The following is an 18055-nucleotide window of genomic DNA, read 5'->3' as shown; positions in this document are numbered from 1 at the left end:
TCTCTCTCTCTTTCTCTCTCTCTCTTTCTCTCTCTCTCTTTCTCTCTCTCTCTTTCTCTCTTTTTTTAAACATCCCCTCCCCTCTCCACTTAGTATCCTTTACAGTGGATCCTGCAGGACCTCACTCTTCCTGTGTCCTGTGTTTTCATCTGTAATTATTTCTATTTCTTTAGACTTTACCTGTTTCTCCTCCCTGTCTTTTCTTTTTGCCTTTCCCATTCCAGGCACTGAGATACACATACTAATAGTTACTTCATTTTCTCCAGAAGGTAAATAGAACATTTTCCGTCTTCATTCTCTTAATTATTTACAAAGTTCCTCCCTCTTCAAACTTAACTAGGCTCTTCCAGGAACTCTTACTCCTGCAAGCAGTCCCACTGGCCAGAGTTTGCATCAAATCAGGGTTTCAGTACCAAGCTACTTTTTCAAAACAACAGTTCCCGGATAAGGAACTTTCATAAAGGAGAGGAAAAGCCTCCCTCCCCATCCCAAATCTCTGTACAAGGAAAAAAGTGATCTATCATAAACGAATGGAAAAAGAGAAACATCCTTTTTGTTTTTCTCTTCATTCTCCTGTTTGCTGAGAAAAAACCACAAGACAGTTTCAACTTAGAGAGACAGGAAGGTATGTCCATCATTTACAAGCATGTGAATTAAATCGGTGCCATGTACTACTTCTGGCTGTTCATTTTGGTATTGTTAGAAATAAATTCTTTCTGGTCACTTGTTTGCCCTCCCAGAAAGTGAAGTTTCTGAGACTTATCTTGAAGGTTTCCATCACAATCTTTTTGTGGCCTCTTTGATGGCAGCTGCAAGGAAGAAGGGATCTCGGAAAGCATACACTAATGAGGGCAATACAGCCAGTGCAGCATGTGGAGTTTACTTTCTCTGCTTGCTGAGCCAGCTTGAGCACCTGCTCTGGAGTGCGCTTTCCCCCTGTCACCCACATAAGCACTGCTTAACCCTGGTAGAATCAGCCCCATTATGTTGATTAAACATGTCAGTGTGTCACAGGCATTCACTTGATGATTTTTTTTTAGTTATGACTTTTTTAACTCACTCTTTGCCGTGTGCTTCGTAGCAGTGATACCACTGAATGATAATGAGTTTTCAGTAAAAATGCGGGACTTAAATCTTTCCTTACCCTGAGTGGAGTAAATCGGAAGGAATTCCAGTGCAGCTAGGGCCAGGGACATTATATGAGGATAAAACTGGTGAGAAAGAAGATGAATCTGCAGGATTTCTGGTTTAGCGAGGTCTTTGTCATCTGCTTGCAATTTCTGAGTTTGTGCTCAGAAACATTTTTATACAAACTGATAGTGTGATATTATTTGGTTCCACAAATACTAGCATGTGTTATGTCTTTCAAAAATCCAGAACTTTTCTGGCATATTAAAAATGTCTTTATATGACATACACATTTTACTTGCATATCTTACGCTGTTGGCAAAGCCTCAATTGTGAATTCCTTCCTAAAGGATTTGCTGGTTAAAATTGGAAATTATTTTTGTAAAAAAAAAAAAAAAAAAAAAAAAAAGAGCAAAAGATTAGAAAATTTTGTCTGAATTACTCTCCTACTAGAACTTGTCTGACAAACATTTTTTTATTAGTACAGTGATACTAAAGAATAGGTGAAGCTGAAGATCTTTTATAATATTTATGCAGCAAAGATACTAATTTTTATTGACCTTTTCCTGCAGTAATGGGAACTCAAGATAAGTTCATAACAAATAACCATTTAACAGTTGTTTTGCTGTAATATTCAATGGGTTGATTTTTTTACTGAAATATATATTACAAATGTTCAGTGTTCATGCAGTTGAGGACAAATAAGCAAAAAGAGGCCGGTTTATAAATGAGTGATGGCAACAATAAGCTTCCTTTGTGTTCATTCTCATACAGTGAAATTTGTGTGAAGGGAACAACTGCATGTTTTGATGCTTGACATTCATGTAACATAAAGCATTTTATAGAAGAATATAATCTGGCTATATTAATGAACCTATATGATTTTTCCATTGATTTGACTTAATCATCTGAAAGGCATTGATATGCAACTGTAGCAGATTCAGATAGTATGTAGCTCGAAGGAAGCTAACATCTTTGTTTTGTTTAGATGCAGTACATTCTAGTATAATTTGTCAGTGTACTGTACAACAGGGCAATCAAAACCGAAGTGAGCTCTGTAGTCCTATTAGTAATCAGAATTTGCAGGTCCTTGGTATTAAACAACAAGCATTCTCTTATTGCTTCCCTTAGACACATCTGAGACATTTAAGAGAGTGGCAGGTCCTCCTTCCTCTTGATTTTCTGAACGTGATGCCCTCTCAAAGTTACAGAGAAGCAAGGTGAAATTAATATACAAAGCAAACTCGTATTTCCTTTTCCCACTAGATTTAGCAGTTTTTACGCCGTACCAGTTTCTGCTCAGTGCGTGTACGGTCGCTGGCTGTACAAACAGTTCCCAGGTCACCTTGTTTACAGCACAGCTGCCACCATCTCACGTAGATGCCCCGATCCTGACTGTTTTGGATTCTAGAACGATATATGTACAGTAAGTAAGGATTTCTTCTTTCCTGACAACACAAGAGTGTATCAGTTTATTCAAGAATTCCAGTGAGTTCAATCAGGGGAAGGGTTTGTGACATAAAATTAAATTTATTATGATTAAATGCATAGAAGTGATTAGTTTAGTGGTTCTGTGAACCTTCTGATTATCACTTGCCAACTTAATTTCCATTTTGTCTTTACGCAATCAGTATAACCTACATATGGGCATAGCCTCCACAAACTTCAATGCAGGAAATATGTTCTGGTGATATGCCCATCTCGTAGCCCCTATTTTGTGTGTTATTGTAATCATTTATCTGTTGAGTGCAAATATTGCATTAGAGATATCCCTTAGATTTCTTTTTATGGTTGCACAAATTTATTTTCAAATGCTTAAAACAAAAACTACAGAGCCCCTAAATAAAGACTTGCCTTTTTCAGTATTGTCTGAATCTTTATTGGTCTTAATCATGTTTTTCTTTCATTTCCAGATGGAAAGAACCAATAGAAGTAAATGGAATCCTAGATCGCTATATAATTTATATTGCCAACAATGAGCAGAATTTTACGAAGTGGAATGTAATCTATAATAGCACAGAACTTTTTCTGGATTACACTATTCAGCAGCTTTTCCCGGGTACTGAATACCTCGTAAAACTAGCTGTAAGTTTTAAAGAAGTGTGGTAGAGGTGTAAAATGGTGAAAATGATTCTGATTTTGTTAACATCTTAAATACTTAATGGTTCATGTGTCCGCTTTGTTTAACCTCTTCTTTTTGGAAACTAAGATTGATGAGGTGTTGTGAACATCAGTAGTTGTTTTTATTTCAAAACAGGCCCTCAAAAATGTGTATGTAATTTAAACACAATTTTTTTCAAGGATAATTTGGATAATGACTAAAAGAGAATTGACCAGAACTATCTGGAAGATTTAATAGATGTCTCCCACCCCAAACTTACAAGGAGAAAAACATTGAATGTGTTTGAAAATGTTAATCTTTCATATTTTATACCATGAGAATTTGCTCTTTCTTTACAAAATCCTTATGTAGAGGGAGACAGCAGAAAGGAAAACAGTTCAGTGTGAGGTAGCAGGTTTTTATTTAAAATATTTTAAAAGACCTTGATATTTTCATTGCATTTTTTTATCAATGGTTTAATTTTGTGATAAAATAGAACACATTCAGTTCACAAACAAACCTGAGAATATGTGGATAAAAACATGGGATTGTTCCTTGTTTTAAGCACACTGTTCATTTTATAACAATACTTATATAAGGATATTTGCTTTGATAAATGCCATAGAAAAAATATTCTGCTCTTGATTATGAATAAATTTACATTTATGTAGACTGGGTATGCATTCATTTTTTTCTTAACATGCTCTTGAATGTTCTAAATATTATACCACAAAAAATAAACTACCTTCAGGTAATGATAAAGATCTGACTTGAACTTGAAAAAGCAAGGATATTCAGTCTAATTAAAGCTTAGATTCATGTTGAAATTAATTCATTTGTGCCTAGATGTTTCAGCATAGTAAATTGTGTAGTATATAAAATAGCACTGTGTCCAAAACTGAGGTGGTACTTTAGCAAACACTTTAAGCCTTCATAAGCTGGCAGTATTATCAAAAGAATCTGTGCTGTCCTTCACCGTGTCACAGCTGCTGTCCTCTGCTCCTGCCTGGTTTCTGTACGCTGGGGGTCCGAGGAGAGCACAGGGGGATAGAGTTAACAGCTATGATCCGTCAAGCAACGGAGGTGCTTCTTTTGGTGACTGTTTGTGCCTAGGGATACAGTTCAAACAATGAAGTGGTATTGTGGATTTTGTTCTTTCTTCATTAACACATACAGCTCTTTTAGAAGTTATTGCAAACATTTTTAGAAACCTTTTATCTTTATATTTTCTATCTTATTTCTTTGTTTTTTTACATTTTTATTGCATCAGTGATCAAGAGAAAGTGAGAGAAAGATCATTTGGTGATGGTTGACTGAATAAAATGTCATGGTCTGTGATAAGCAGGCTAGAAGATCTAACCATCCTCATGGCTTTCAACTCGGCAAATCTGGGAGTACGTGAAATGTCCAATATCTTTGTGGTGGTAGAATAGGTAGCCTTCTTAAAGGATTTGGGCCAAGTGTATGTAGAACTTATCAGACTAGTTTGAGAGCAGTGCAGATTTACAACTATTGAGCTTAAAGCTGGCCATATTATACTTGATGCAAAAAACCCCACCAAACAAAATAAGCCAAAACAACCAAGCAACCCCCAAAAGAAGTTGAAACATTTAAAGTATTTCACAGATAATTTTACCTAAATTTTATTAAAACTTTTAAAGTAAAAACAACCTTGGAAACTGAAGTACTGCTTTTCTTTTTTCTTTCTTTTCTTTTCTTTTTTTTTTTTTTTGTTGCAGTGAAGTGTTTCAGTAAGATAGAAGCTTCATTTTTGCTTTTTCACAGGTAATATTGATACTGTTTTGTATCAATGCAAAAACATTATTTTAGGTAGGAAGCTTAAAGTTGAGTTATCAAAAATAATTGTGGCTTTGAACACAGGAATCGAAATCCTCATCAGCAGAGCTTTCAGCACCTCACAGGCTGCTATTTTTGTGTGACAAGGTTAATACAGGTATATTAAATGAAGTTAACAAAATTGGTATCTGTGTACGCTGTTACCAATTTTCACAATTAATTACTGCCATTTAATATGTAGCAATTTTATTTGTAAATGACTGTAACAGCTTTCATAAATAAGTCTAATGCTTCTTTCCAAAGTCAACTGAGTCTAAGGTCACGTCTATGTGGATTGGTGTGGAGAAACTTGTTCTTGCTTTGTTCTTACTGTAAGCTGGATAGATGTGAGGCAGGTCAATCTGAAAGCAAATGAAAGGCTAAAAGGCTAAGTTTAGTAGCTGGGATGGCATGCTTATTTATATGGCCTTAGTGCTTTTGTGATTTAGTTGTTAAGCTAATATCTCCTAACCACTGTGTTGTATGGATAGACTAGCTCAGGTGGTAGCTGGAGGATCTCTGTGCTGTGCTTCGTTGTGTAGTGTGGATCTGCCTCTTGACTCTCTAGGCACTTTGATATTTTTGCAAATTTTACCTCAAAACTGTTTCTCACTGAAGTTCAGGGTGGCACAAGGTGGCTCAGTGGGGTGCAGAATTTCACGGCGTTGTGCGTCACCAGAGTTCCAGCAATGTCCAGTCCACTTGGATGAACTAATCTAAAATCCCGTTAGTTAAAATGCAGATGAGCTTTCTTTAACTCATATTCATTACAAAATCAGAAACTTCATTCTTCAGCAAGATTTTGACATACAAAAATTGAGCCACCTTAAACTCAAGAAATAAATGAACAGCAAGGCTGCTGTTACCAACTCACCAAATTAAAAAAACCTCTACTGCTTAGGAAGGTTCTGTGCAACTAGTTAGCAAGGCAGTAAGGATCATAGGAGGAAGAGGTCTTTCAGCTCTTGGTTTCTTCATGAATTTGGTAGAAACTAAATCATTTAAAGAATAGTCTAGCTCTGGTGGGAGGCTGCTGTTCTTAAGATTTCTCTGTATCGAAATGGTAGGAGTTAAGTGGACATCCAAGATGACTTTTTTTTTTAACACTATCACATTTGAAATAAAAGCCATTTTTGGATGTTTGCAAAACTAAGGTGCATTCTTTCACCTTTATCTGAGAGCCTAGACTGAACAAAAGGCATCATTCTGTTGTTGCGTTGATGATGTTGTTTCCAGTGAAATCATATAATAAACTTGGTGTTTAAAATATCCACCCATTTATGAGCAATTCTTTTTTTTACCAAAGGGGCTAATATACAGTTTTGGAGGTGGGGTAGGAAGTATGTTGACTGTTCGGCATTTTGAAATGCATTGGGAAATAGGAAATTGAAGCTAATACTTTCAAATAAAATACGCTAGATTGAAAGAAGAATTTTATTCCTGGAGGCAAGGTTGCTTTTTCTTTATGTGATGCTGATGCTCCAGAAAGGACTACTTTTTCATTTCAGCACCCAGGCAACCCCTAAAATCCAGTGATCCCATAAGTATAATTAAGAGTATGTCTGAGTCTTTGTTGAATTCAGGTTTTGATTTATTTTGTGGCTTGTAATTAATACAAAAAATACTTTAAATTCAGTGCAGAGTTTATACCTTCTGCTTGTATACATTCCACTTACTTATATACATATATATATTTTTTAAAACTTCTGTAAGAACTGCTGTCTCTTGTCCAATCTCTTGTCTTAGTGCAAGTAATTGGTAAACCAGCGTATGTAAGGACTAAACTGTGGACTTTTATGTTTGTACATGTAAAACACTGATACGCTATTATATGAGGCAATATGCACAATTTCTTGCATGTTGTGTTGTTTCATAATTAAACAAAATGTAAAAATCATATACTGAATCTTTTCTTGCAATAATACTCGCGATAAAAGCTGTTACATATTGATTTATTATAAATTATTTTTTCAATTTTTTTCAGTCAGTATGGTGTCATAAAGTGCAGGAATGTCCTAATGGCATTCTTTTTTTCTGTAGCTATTCATTTTTTAAGTGCATTGCACTTTGGGCAGTATACTCTGTCTGAAATTTCTGATTGTTCTTTAGTCAATTACAGAAGAATTTTGCACTGTAAATGATATATATTATGTGCATGTACTGTAATTTTAACTCCTTCTGCAAGAGCAATGGAAATCGAATAATGATTATTACTCACAGTCAAGTGCAAAATGCTGTGAGACAAATATTAGAAATAGGTGTTACCTATCTTAAAAACTAAATATAATGATTAGCACATATCTTGTTTCTTCACCTTTTATCATAAATAACCTATGCTAATGTAAAAAGAATCCACTGTGAAAAGCAGATGGCTTACTAAGGTCAGGAATGTAAAAATAAAACTTTGCAAAAATTGCTTGCTAGCATCAAATGATTTTGGTATTACATTAGAATATGTTTATTTGCTGTGTTTCATATTTTAAGGCTTGCACCGGAGGTGGGTGTTCAGTAAGTGAAGCTAGCACAGCTATAACAGATGAGAGTACACCAGAAGGTGTTCCTGCCCCAAACGCCCAGTCATATTCATCTGACTCCTTTAACATCTCATGGGCTAAGCCTGAGTATCCGAATGGTAAGTGAACTCTTTTAGCCTCAAGTTAAAAAGATGATTAGTAAAGGTAAATTAATATTCTAAATGGCAGCTTATATGTGGTGCTTAATTTTTAATGATCGTTTTAGCACATAAAATACCTGAGATAGTATCATTGTCTGTAGCTAGGAGATTGTGGTTTTCAGCTTAACGGGCAGTTTCAGTGGCTCAAAAGTGCTCCCTTTTGGTAGTTCTTGTGTACTGCACCTCATTGTTTAATGTTTTCCAGGATAACTGAGCTGAGGAAATAGGCATTCTTGAAAGGATATCGGTCTACAACGTTCATCGTACCCTCCAACAAAACGTTCATTTCTTTTACATTAATAGATACATGATAAACATTAGATTTCTGTTCTGCATAATCATCTTGAAGTTATACAGTTGCATTGCTGTAGAAGTTAAATAATACATTTCATTTTGTTTAGAAATGTTTTTTGCTGTGAAATATTCATGTCCAAAACTTTTGTCGCAATTGAACATTTCTAATGGTATCGTACAGTATCATGTGACCTTGGATTTCACCTCAATTTTATTACCATGCATATAAAATTTTAAATTGCATCAATCAATGCATTTAAGCAACGGAATTGTTTTTTATCATTGTAGTATCATATTGATATATATCAATTATTTTCCACAATGGTTTTACATGAATTTCATTTTTCAATTTGCTTCTGCAAGTTTACCCCTTCTTTCAACTTTGGAAGAATGCCTACTACCTGTATAACTTAATTTCTAGGGATTTTAAATGATTTCTAAAACATTAGGGATTTTGAAGTTATGTATTTATAATATTCTGTATGTCCTGCTTCTAGAAGGATGTAAGAGTATGTCATCTGCTGTTAAATAATCTACTTGATAATTTATGGTTCTTTGTGTAGTGGTTTGCTTTTTTTTTTTTTTTTTTTTTTTTTTGCCTTCTAGCCCCTAAGAAACCCTCTAACCCTGTTACTAAAATGCCATCTGTGTGTGTGACAAAGGCACAGGGAAAGATAAATGAAAAGAAAGAGAGAAAGAAAGCCACATATGTGACTTAGTGACGAAGGTCTGAATCATTTTCAATGAAACAGACATTTTTTACATGTAATCATTCTTGTCAGGACTTGATCCTGTTATCTTTGCACTGTGAAAAAGACAAATGGTTTAGAGGAGTTTTTAACTAACCAAAATATACATACACATACATACTTGTGTGCATGTGTATTTTTATCTCAGTGAAGCAGGATAAGGACTATAGATTGATAAATGAATCCTTTAAAACAACCAGAAGGTGGGAACACATGACTGAATTTGCACTTTGTAGCTTGCTATTAATACAGTATTTATTGTATACAGTTTAGCTCTCCTTTTAAACCATAAGCACAATAAACAGGTTGTTAGGAAAGCTGTGAATTCAGACTTTGGACTAGCAACAGATGTGATAAGAATCAGGGGAGTTCTGTAAAATAAATGATATTCTTCTGTCCCTTGTTCCCTCATCCAAGAAAAGTGGAGGCTTCATCAGCCTAGGTGACAACACTATTTACCTGTATATTGGAGTTTTGACCAATGTGTTTAGGTAACTCTTTTACCAAATTCACCATATAGCTTACTCTTCTGTAACCCAGAACAAAGTTGTTTGCAGGCCACCTGTGTGCGTTTCACCCCTTCAAAAAATATTCAGAGGCATTTTCACTGCTTTTCCATTCTGATGCCTGTGGAGTACTTTCCCCTGGAATTGCTGTTATTCCCTGGTGATGTGTGGGTACCGTGTGCGTTGCTGTTAGAGGATTTTCATTAGGTTCAGAATTGGTAGAAGGGATTCAGCGAAGACAGTTGCCGCTGTTCTGCCTCACAGGGAAAGGCTGCTTCCTTTTTTATCTGTGAGCTTTTACTGAGTGGTTAAGAGTGGAAGAATTGCTATCATGTGAGCATTTGGAGCCAGAAGGGCACTTAGGAGGGTCAGGGCCTTTGCTTTCTCACTGCAGTGTGCTCACATGTGCACAATGGTCACAAAGGGATACATTAATTTTCTCTCATTTTCCTTCTTTTTTCTCCTTCCTTTCCTTTTTGGGAGTTTCAGAAAGAGTGTATAAATAATAACACATCGTACCGTTCTCCTATTTCTTTCTTTCCAATTTCCGATTTGCATCCTCTTCCTTATTTCAGAAAAATAATTAAAAAAAAGAAACACCTTCTTAAATTTTTCACTGACCAGCTGCTTTATCAGGAAAAATTGCATTGTTCAGAGACTTTGTTTTATTCATTTTCAGCATATTTTTTGGGCTGCCTAGTGACCACATCACTCATAATCATTCTCTGCGTTAGTACTCTAGAACTGTGTAAGAGGCTGAAAAATATCATAGTTGAGAAGCTGTAACAATACGGAAATATTATGGAGATATTTTCAAAAGTGGAAAAGGACTGGCAAAAAAAATCGTATCTTAAGTTTTCCTGCTTCACCACCTTTACTGTTGTCTGGTCATGTTTACGGGCTAAGGACATAATATAATACTTTTTTTGCAAAAGCATAGAAACTGTTTCTCACCTTTGACTTAATTTGTTCAAACTGTGTGTTTCAGCCTACTAGGCTTAAGTAGTGCTTTCTGAAACTACTGAGCTTGGCCTGGTTTCAGGTGGAAACCTAAGAATTGCCAAGATTTGCATATCATTAATTGACATCTACTTAGTAGATCTCTGGGCCCTTTCCTTTCTCTGCCTCTCTCCCTTTTTCTGACAAGATATTTCAGAAGGAGCTGTGTATTTCTGTGGGCTGATGAAGTTGATTAGGTGTTGCTGGTGTTGAGTAGATGTGTAAGCTGACTGGTATTCGCACAGCGTGGACTTTGTTATACTCTCTTGATATATCTGGAGACCAGCTGCCTACAAGTAGGCAAAGTTAAAGAGGGATTAATATACTACCCTTGAGGCCACAGGTGGCAAATAGGATTACAGGCTACTTGGCTTATTCACAAAGATGGCACAATGAAAAATAAAAAGAAAGGCATGATTTGAGACTTACTGTGATAAGGGAGCATTTAGCAGTCAGACTTATGTTATCTGAACACGGACATGGAGTTTCTGGGCTCCACTTTTGGTGTATTTACAGTCAGTTTGCACTATTTTGTGAAAAATTGTTATCTCATAGCAAATGGAAAATTTATACCTAATTCTTTGTCTCGAAGTTCCTTCAGAATCATCATCTATATATGAGGTACAGAAAAAAGATATTTGGAAGATATGTATGTTGCTTTGCAGTAGACCCCCTTCTATTTCTATCACTTACATGTCACATGTATAGATAGTGTAATATAAGCAATATAGACCAGTTAGTTCAGGGTGCGATTTAGAGAGGCTCTGTGAGATGACCTGAGGCATCAGCTACTCTGTTTTGAGCCTTGCCTGTTCTTGTGGCCTGAGCAACGAATCCATATATTCTTCAGAACATGCCCTTGCGGTACATTTTGAGGTGTGCTGTTTTAAAATGCTTTCATATAAAAACATCTTTATTTCTCTTCCCCCTTGAAAATTTTCCTGAGATGATCACTTCCTAAAAACTTCACTTTACTTGTGTACAGATCATACATTAAAATCAAGTCTTGATCTGGACTGTATCTTCTAAGGCCATATGGAATTCATTTAGGAAATAAGAGATACAGTAAAAATGAATTTATGAAACTATTCAGCAAACTATTCCACCACTTGTTTCTGCAAATCCTTATGCTTGTGAGAGAGACTACTTGTTTTTGTAATCAGTGAAACTATTCATGTAGATAAGTGTATTTTTTGCTCAAGATTTGACCTCTAGATTGTACTTTAAGAATAATAGCTTGTAGCACTTTAGATTCAGTACTACTTTTCATCTTCAAAGTCTGGAATTTCATTCAAATATTATATGGTCTTTCCCAGGGAGAGGAGAGGAGGAAGAAAAAGGGAGTAGAGCTTGTAGATACATGTGCAGGGAATTCCTAGTGACCCTATACTTTTCTTCAGAATTTAAGCCTAATTTGCTGATTTGCATTGTTTTATTTTAAAGAGCAAAATGTAATTGTACTATAGTCGATACTGATTTTGTCTTCAGTGAAACCAAGATTTAATTCTAGTTAGTTAGACTTAATAATTAAGAAGAAATTGCATCTTTTCATGGCCACGATGTGCCACTTCTGAAGCCTTATAATCACAAAAATGTATAGTACACTTTAATATTTCGTGGGTGGTAAGCTTTTAAAAAATATCTAGCAAGTCTTGAGAAGTACATAAACTTTGGGCAGGCTTTGAACCTTTTCTCAGTGTGCATTAGAGATGTACACTAACTGATTTTCACAATACCCTTGTGAGGTAGGCAAGCAATTGTACTATTATTCCAATTTCAAAAAGATAAGTGGCAAAATAGAGAGGTTAAGTTATTTATCCCAGGCCAGAAAGAATTATTGGCTGATTTAGAATAAGAACTTCGCATCTCAGAGTCGGACTACTGGCCCATGTCTTTTTTGTTCTGAAAAGCCCTTCTTTCTTTTCATTCTGTAATTTTCTCAATGAGACACATATAAGGCAGAAGTAAAATCACGAGATAACGCATCAGCTTATTAAAGATGATTGTTCTCTGACAGTATTGGAGGGATAAGAAAAGCTCGCAATATCGACCAGCAAGCTGCTTCTCATAGTGTAGATGTTGCATAATGCTGTTATTGCAAGAACACTTTAAAATAATGTCCAGTTAATTAATACTGAGTTACAGTGGGGATCTCACAGAGGTGCATACGACACCTACGTTAATATCAAATGAGTTCATTAGGATTAATGCTGTTACCATAAATATCAAAAGATTTAATAATTATTTGTCCATTACTTTAAAAGGTTAGTACTACTGGTGTAAGTACTTAAAATACTTCATTTTTTTCCTGTAATACACATCTTTAATGCCAGTGTTCACGTTTAAGGATGCCCTTATCAGTCTTTATTTATTTATTTTGTTTTTAATTGAAGCCTCAAGCATATCTTGTATGTGCCTGGAGATCTGTCATGTCCAGACTAACAGAAGGGAGGGAAAAGCATTTCTGGAATATTTCAGTCCAGAAGGACTTACACAGTCCCTGTAAGACTGCCTTTCCAAAGCTGCTGGGAAGCATCCTAGTCTAGCTGAAATGAGACAGAGCTGCAGACACTGAGCTCTTTGGAAAGTTATACCATGAACATTTCTGATTTTCATTTGACCACCCTCAACTGGATTTCAGCAGTCCAAAATAGTCTCATTCTTTTGCAACATAAAAATAAATAAAAATGCATTATTGTTACCTAAAAATGATATTCTTGATAGATTAATAATGTTAATCAGTCATGTTCCTTATTATCTCCTGTGTTTTATGCAAATATTATCATAATTTAAAAGGGCAAATTCAGTGGTAAATGTAGGTCCTGAGTCTAATGGCATCTCTTATTTACAGGGTTAAGTGTGTTTGTGCTATTTTTTTTAGCAAAGATGCTGATTAACACACTAAAACTCATCACATGGATTTTGTGACTGAATAAACCTGAGCAGAGCAGAAATCAGTATCCATGAGTGATGCCAGCTGAGTGTTGAATTTACATGCAGAATTCAGCGTGTTTAAATCCATGCAAATGGATGCTAGAAGAACTTCAAACAAAACCTAGAGTCAGCTGCAGTGCTGAGTTTCACAGATTTCTAAATATGCAATTAACTGCCAGAGAGGCCCTTGTGCAGCTCAGTGGACAATAGTAGCTTATATGAAACTGTATGTTGCCATTTAGCTTCCTCTCAAAATGCGATAATTCTTCTAAAATATATTATTGTAATGAATAAAATGGTTAAACTTCTATGGCTTGTGTTCTGGAATGGCGTGAAAGTCATCTTAATTTCTAGTATTTGTTTATCAAGAAAAAAGTGATTTAGTTAAATATTTTAGTTCTTTTGGGGAAACCAATCTCATTACAAATGTGGTGATCACTGCAGTTGCATGTGGAACCAGAAGTGGCCGTGTGAAAGCTAACAGTGACTTAAACCTTCACCATAAAATGTTCTGATCAAATGGAATAAAAATTTCCCTTCTTTGCTTGCCATAGCCGAGCAATAAGGTGTTCCCCATTTTGGAGGGAGTCATGACAACTAAGCTTCGTAAAATATTAATCCTCAGTAGATTTGTACTTTGATGTTCTTTCTGGATATGTACTTCAGCCTGTGAATGCTCTCTGAAACTGGGACTGAACTGTCTATATAGTGGGAAGAATTAGAAGGCATCTTCTGAACTGACTTCAGTTCTTCTGGTGAATCCTTCTGTAGCTTTGCATTTATTGACCTTAAGATTTCACATTTCAATAGCTTTTTGGAAAAAAAGGGAGAATATTCAGGAGTGAGGAAGATAAAGGAATGTCCTTGAGAAAAAAGTCTCCTTTGCAAGTTCAACTTCCAAAGTCCAAGCAAATCTGTAAGGTTCAGTCTTCTTTAGTTCATGAAAGTAAAAACACTGTATATGTATAGTTCATCAGTTTGTAAACTGAATTCTACAGGATTCACGCTATCCTATTATGTGCTTCTGGAAGGGTGGAGATTTAGATTTCCTTATAAATAAGATAAGCAAACACCTGCAATTTTTGAGTTAGCATTAGCCAATCAAACTGTCAAATCACTCTCTCCACTAGAAATTTTGCTAATGTTTTCTTTGAGTTTGCAAATACTTTTTACTTCTTTAGATTGCATAGGTAAGATGCAGTTTACTTCAGGACTTCTACTGTGTACTTGAGAGGAAACAGAGTAATCAGTATTATTTTGTGGTTTTGTTTAGAAAAGTGGATAAAACTGTTTTCCAGAAAAAAAAAACAAACATATCTTGTTTATTTAGTGGTAAAAAGCAGGCAATCTGGGATAATTATCAACCAAAATGAATATCAATAAGGTGTTTGGCATGACAAGAAAATTTGTTACTGATTTATTGTAGGTATCATAGCACTGGCCTGAATTGTCCTTCAACATTTCATTTGTAATGTAGATCACTATTTTTTCTTGGTCTAAAGCTGTTAAGATACAAGATAGTTCTGTGTATCTTTCTGTTCTTGTTTTCATTCCATGTAGAGTAGGCTCTGAAACAGAATTGCCTTTACTTTCCAGGTTCCAAGGTGCTGTTAGTTGCTATTCAGAAGCAAGTTTATTAATGTATTATCTTTGGAATAATGTAATAATTTTTAAAAGATGCCATCCACTTGCCAGGTTTTCAACATTTTAAGATGGGAGGGTGTGTTTTGTCTAAGTGTTGTGTGCATAATGCTGTTAAATAGTTAACTGCTTAACTTTAAACTACTTGATGTACAGAATAATATTACCCTAATGTCTGTACCATTAAAGATTTTCTTCTTAACTCTGTGATAGTATTGACTTAATATGTGTACAATCACATTGTTTTATAGGTATTATTACTAGCTATGGAATGTATATGAATGGTGTTCTGGTGCAGAATTCATCACAGCTAAGTTATTATGCTTATGGACTTGCTCCTTGGAGTCTGCATTCCTTCAGAGTTCAGGCATGTACTGCGAAAGGTTGTGCTTTGGGTCCACTGGTGAGTACCTCAATTTGTATTCTGGGAGTGTAGTAAATGTCAGATGGCAGCGAATATCAGTGTAAATGGTGATGATTCACTCTGGTCAGTACTAACCCATCTGGCAAAACGTGACATTTAAAAAAAAAAAATCCTATTTAAGAGCTGCTAAGGATTTGATAGGTCATTGTTAGGCACTGTTCCAAAATAGAGCATCGGTACAGTAAAGAAAGGCAGAATTTGAGGCTGAAACACACAGTCTTGAAATTAAATAGAGTTGATACGTTTGAAAGCTGCAGATGTCGTTTAGCCAGTTTTATAAGGCATATACAAAGACTGTTACTGTTTCAGAAATGAGCAAATTTCTTGCTGCCTAAATGAAAGGACTGATGATAATTTGACCACTGTGGAAGCTGAAAGTGGTGATACAAGTGCAAGGAAAATACGATGATTTGTAAATATCCTTGGAATCCAAGTATATATTTATATTGGAAATACTATATTGGACGTGTTTTAATGCTCTTGTACAATACCTCATTTTTCAGGATTTGAGAATGGAGGAATACTGAATTTGACATGTGAAAACAAGCTTTCTGTGGCTTTATGTTGTTAAAGACTTTGCAATCCAATATGATTTTATAGTGCTATAGCTGATGAATAATTCGAATAATACCTACCACGCTTGGTGTCACACTCAAGTGTAACTGAAAATAAACCTTTGTTAATTCTGAGATTTAATTTTTTGGTTAATTTAAGTTTATGTGTGCACTTTTTGTTTGGTAACCAAAAAAAGGAAAAAAAAAAAAAAAAGAAAAAGGAAAAAAGAAGATTTGATAGTTTTTCATGTTGTTCTGTGTTTATTTTGTACTGCAATTTATAACGTCACTGTATTGTGCTTTGGAAATATTACCTAAAGAGGAGCTTCCAGGTTTTATTTTTATGTTTTTTTTTTTTAACACGTTTCTAATATTCTTCCCAGGATTGCTTTCTTTCAACTGCTGGTAACATTCTCTACCTGCAGAAGATGACTGTAGACTTTATAACTACTAAACATTTTATAGCTTGGACTGCTTTGATGGATATTTACTCTTAAAAGCTTGAATGGCTTTTTGCCAGTTTTTCCTGTACATTTTTTACATTTCACATAAACCCAAAAGCCAAACTTTGTTTTAAGATATTCACTCTAATCCACTGCATTAACTGTGATGTTTAAGATGCTTTTACAGATGAGGTATGTATGTTTTCAGAGCTTCTGTTCTATCAAATTGGCATTAAAAGAAGAAGAGAGCAGAACAGCAGAAGCTAGGGTTTTTGAATGTTTTTAGCAGCCTTTTTTCACATCTCCACTAAACTCCAAACTTGTGTCTTGACTTTTGAAGCAATTGAAAGCAGAAATTGCTCTAGTTGATACTCATCTGCATCCCATGATCAGTACGTAAACTGTTTTCCAAAGCCAGCGATCCATCTCTAATCACAGGAATTGAAGTATAACATCTTTATTTAGGTTCACCTAAGTGCCACCAGGAAGTTAAAGCACTGTGTCTTCATTTGACTTTGAAAGATTTTTATATCGATTACAGTATAAATCCAATGCTGAAGAAAAAAAAAGAAAAGAAAAGAAAACCCAGCCCCAAACTTTACCCTCTTTGAGTACTCAAAATAGTGTGGGAAACGTCTCCCAGCAGTAAACTGATATGCTTTCAGCTGTTTTTGTTTATTTCGTGTATTTAATGTGACCTAATCGACTGAAGGATGCTGTGTGACTACCTTAAATACTGCATTTCTCCAGCTTACATTTCTGAACGTGGCTATGAAGATTTTAATCAGTTATGAGCGCATTACCAGTTTCTGTCTTTCCATAAGATTTTTATTTGTTCAGTTGGGTTTTATTCCACTGTCTTTCAGTGATTATCATTTATTTCAAGTGAAATGCAGATCTGGAATAAGTGCATTCCAAGTTGCTAAACTTTAACCTCTTGCTAGTAGAGCCAAGGTATTATTTTGTGTCTGTTCTAATTCTTTTCTGTTGCTTTAAAAAACAACAAAAAAACACAAACAATTTATTGAGAAATAGCATATCCTGCAATAGATTCAACAGGGGAGTTCAGATGGCCTTAAATTCTGCTGCTTTTGAAATGTGTTAGTTCTTGTAAATACCTGATGTAGAAAAATGAGAGAAATAAATACAACATAAGGCTATTCTGAAATAATTGGAAATAGCCAGTACTGAATATTTGTCATCTTTCCTCACTATTATAAAACTTTAATCACAGCTTTTTATTTTATGTTCATGCTAGTGCTTTTTCTTATAACCTAGTGGATGACATTTTTTCCCAATATTATTATTATTATTATTGCTATCCTACATTTAGTGTTACTTGTATGATAGCAGAGTATTTTTATTTTATTAAGTTACTAACACATCTGAAAATATCAAAGGATTATGTATAAAATAAGGTTTAGGAAAGGAAATCTGAAACAGGTTTTCTGGGTCATATGTTTATATACAGAATGTACCTTTTTAAGAGGAAATATTGTTTTTGAAGCACACTGCAGAGGTCTAGTTACATGTATTATACTGACTCTAAACAGTTTTAGTACTTTTTGTACTAAAAAGAATATTAGGATATGAAGAAAATGCTTTGTAATACTGCAACACTCTTAATTTTCCCCTGAGAAGTAGTCATAGGTTAGAGACATAATACAGATGTTGCAGCCATTTAGGATATGATGCACATTACTACCTATTCATACTGTTTTAAGAATATCTTAATCCTTTTCGGTAGAAAAAGCAGTTCGTATTCATTTCTC

General features: G+C 35.0%; 1 protein-coding gene across 1 annotated transcript in view; it reads left to right on the top strand.

Moving 5' to 3' along the window:
• Positions 1-18055, top strand: part of USH2A (usherin) — a 407004-nt gene that overhangs the window by 199980 nt on the left and 188969 nt on the right. Inside the window, exons 32-35 of the mRNA XM_064509686.1 lie at positions 2395-2554; positions 3042-3213; positions 7550-7697; positions 15114-15265. Of these exons, the coding sequence (XP_064365756.1) occupies positions 2395-2554; positions 3042-3213; positions 7550-7697; positions 15114-15265 (632 nt within the window). The remainder of the gene's footprint in view (positions 1-2394; positions 2555-3041; positions 3214-7549; positions 7698-15113; positions 15266-18055) is intronic.

The sequence above is a fragment of the Dromaius novaehollandiae genome, chromosome 3 (assembly GCF_036370855.1).
Source record: "Dromaius novaehollandiae isolate bDroNov1 chromosome 3, bDroNov1.hap1, whole genome shotgun sequence".
NCBI lineage: Eukaryota > Metazoa > Chordata > Aves > Casuariiformes > Dromaiidae > Dromaius > Dromaius novaehollandiae.
The sequence above is the reverse complement of the archived record's forward strand: the minus strand, read 5'-3'. Positions and strand labels throughout refer to the sequence as shown.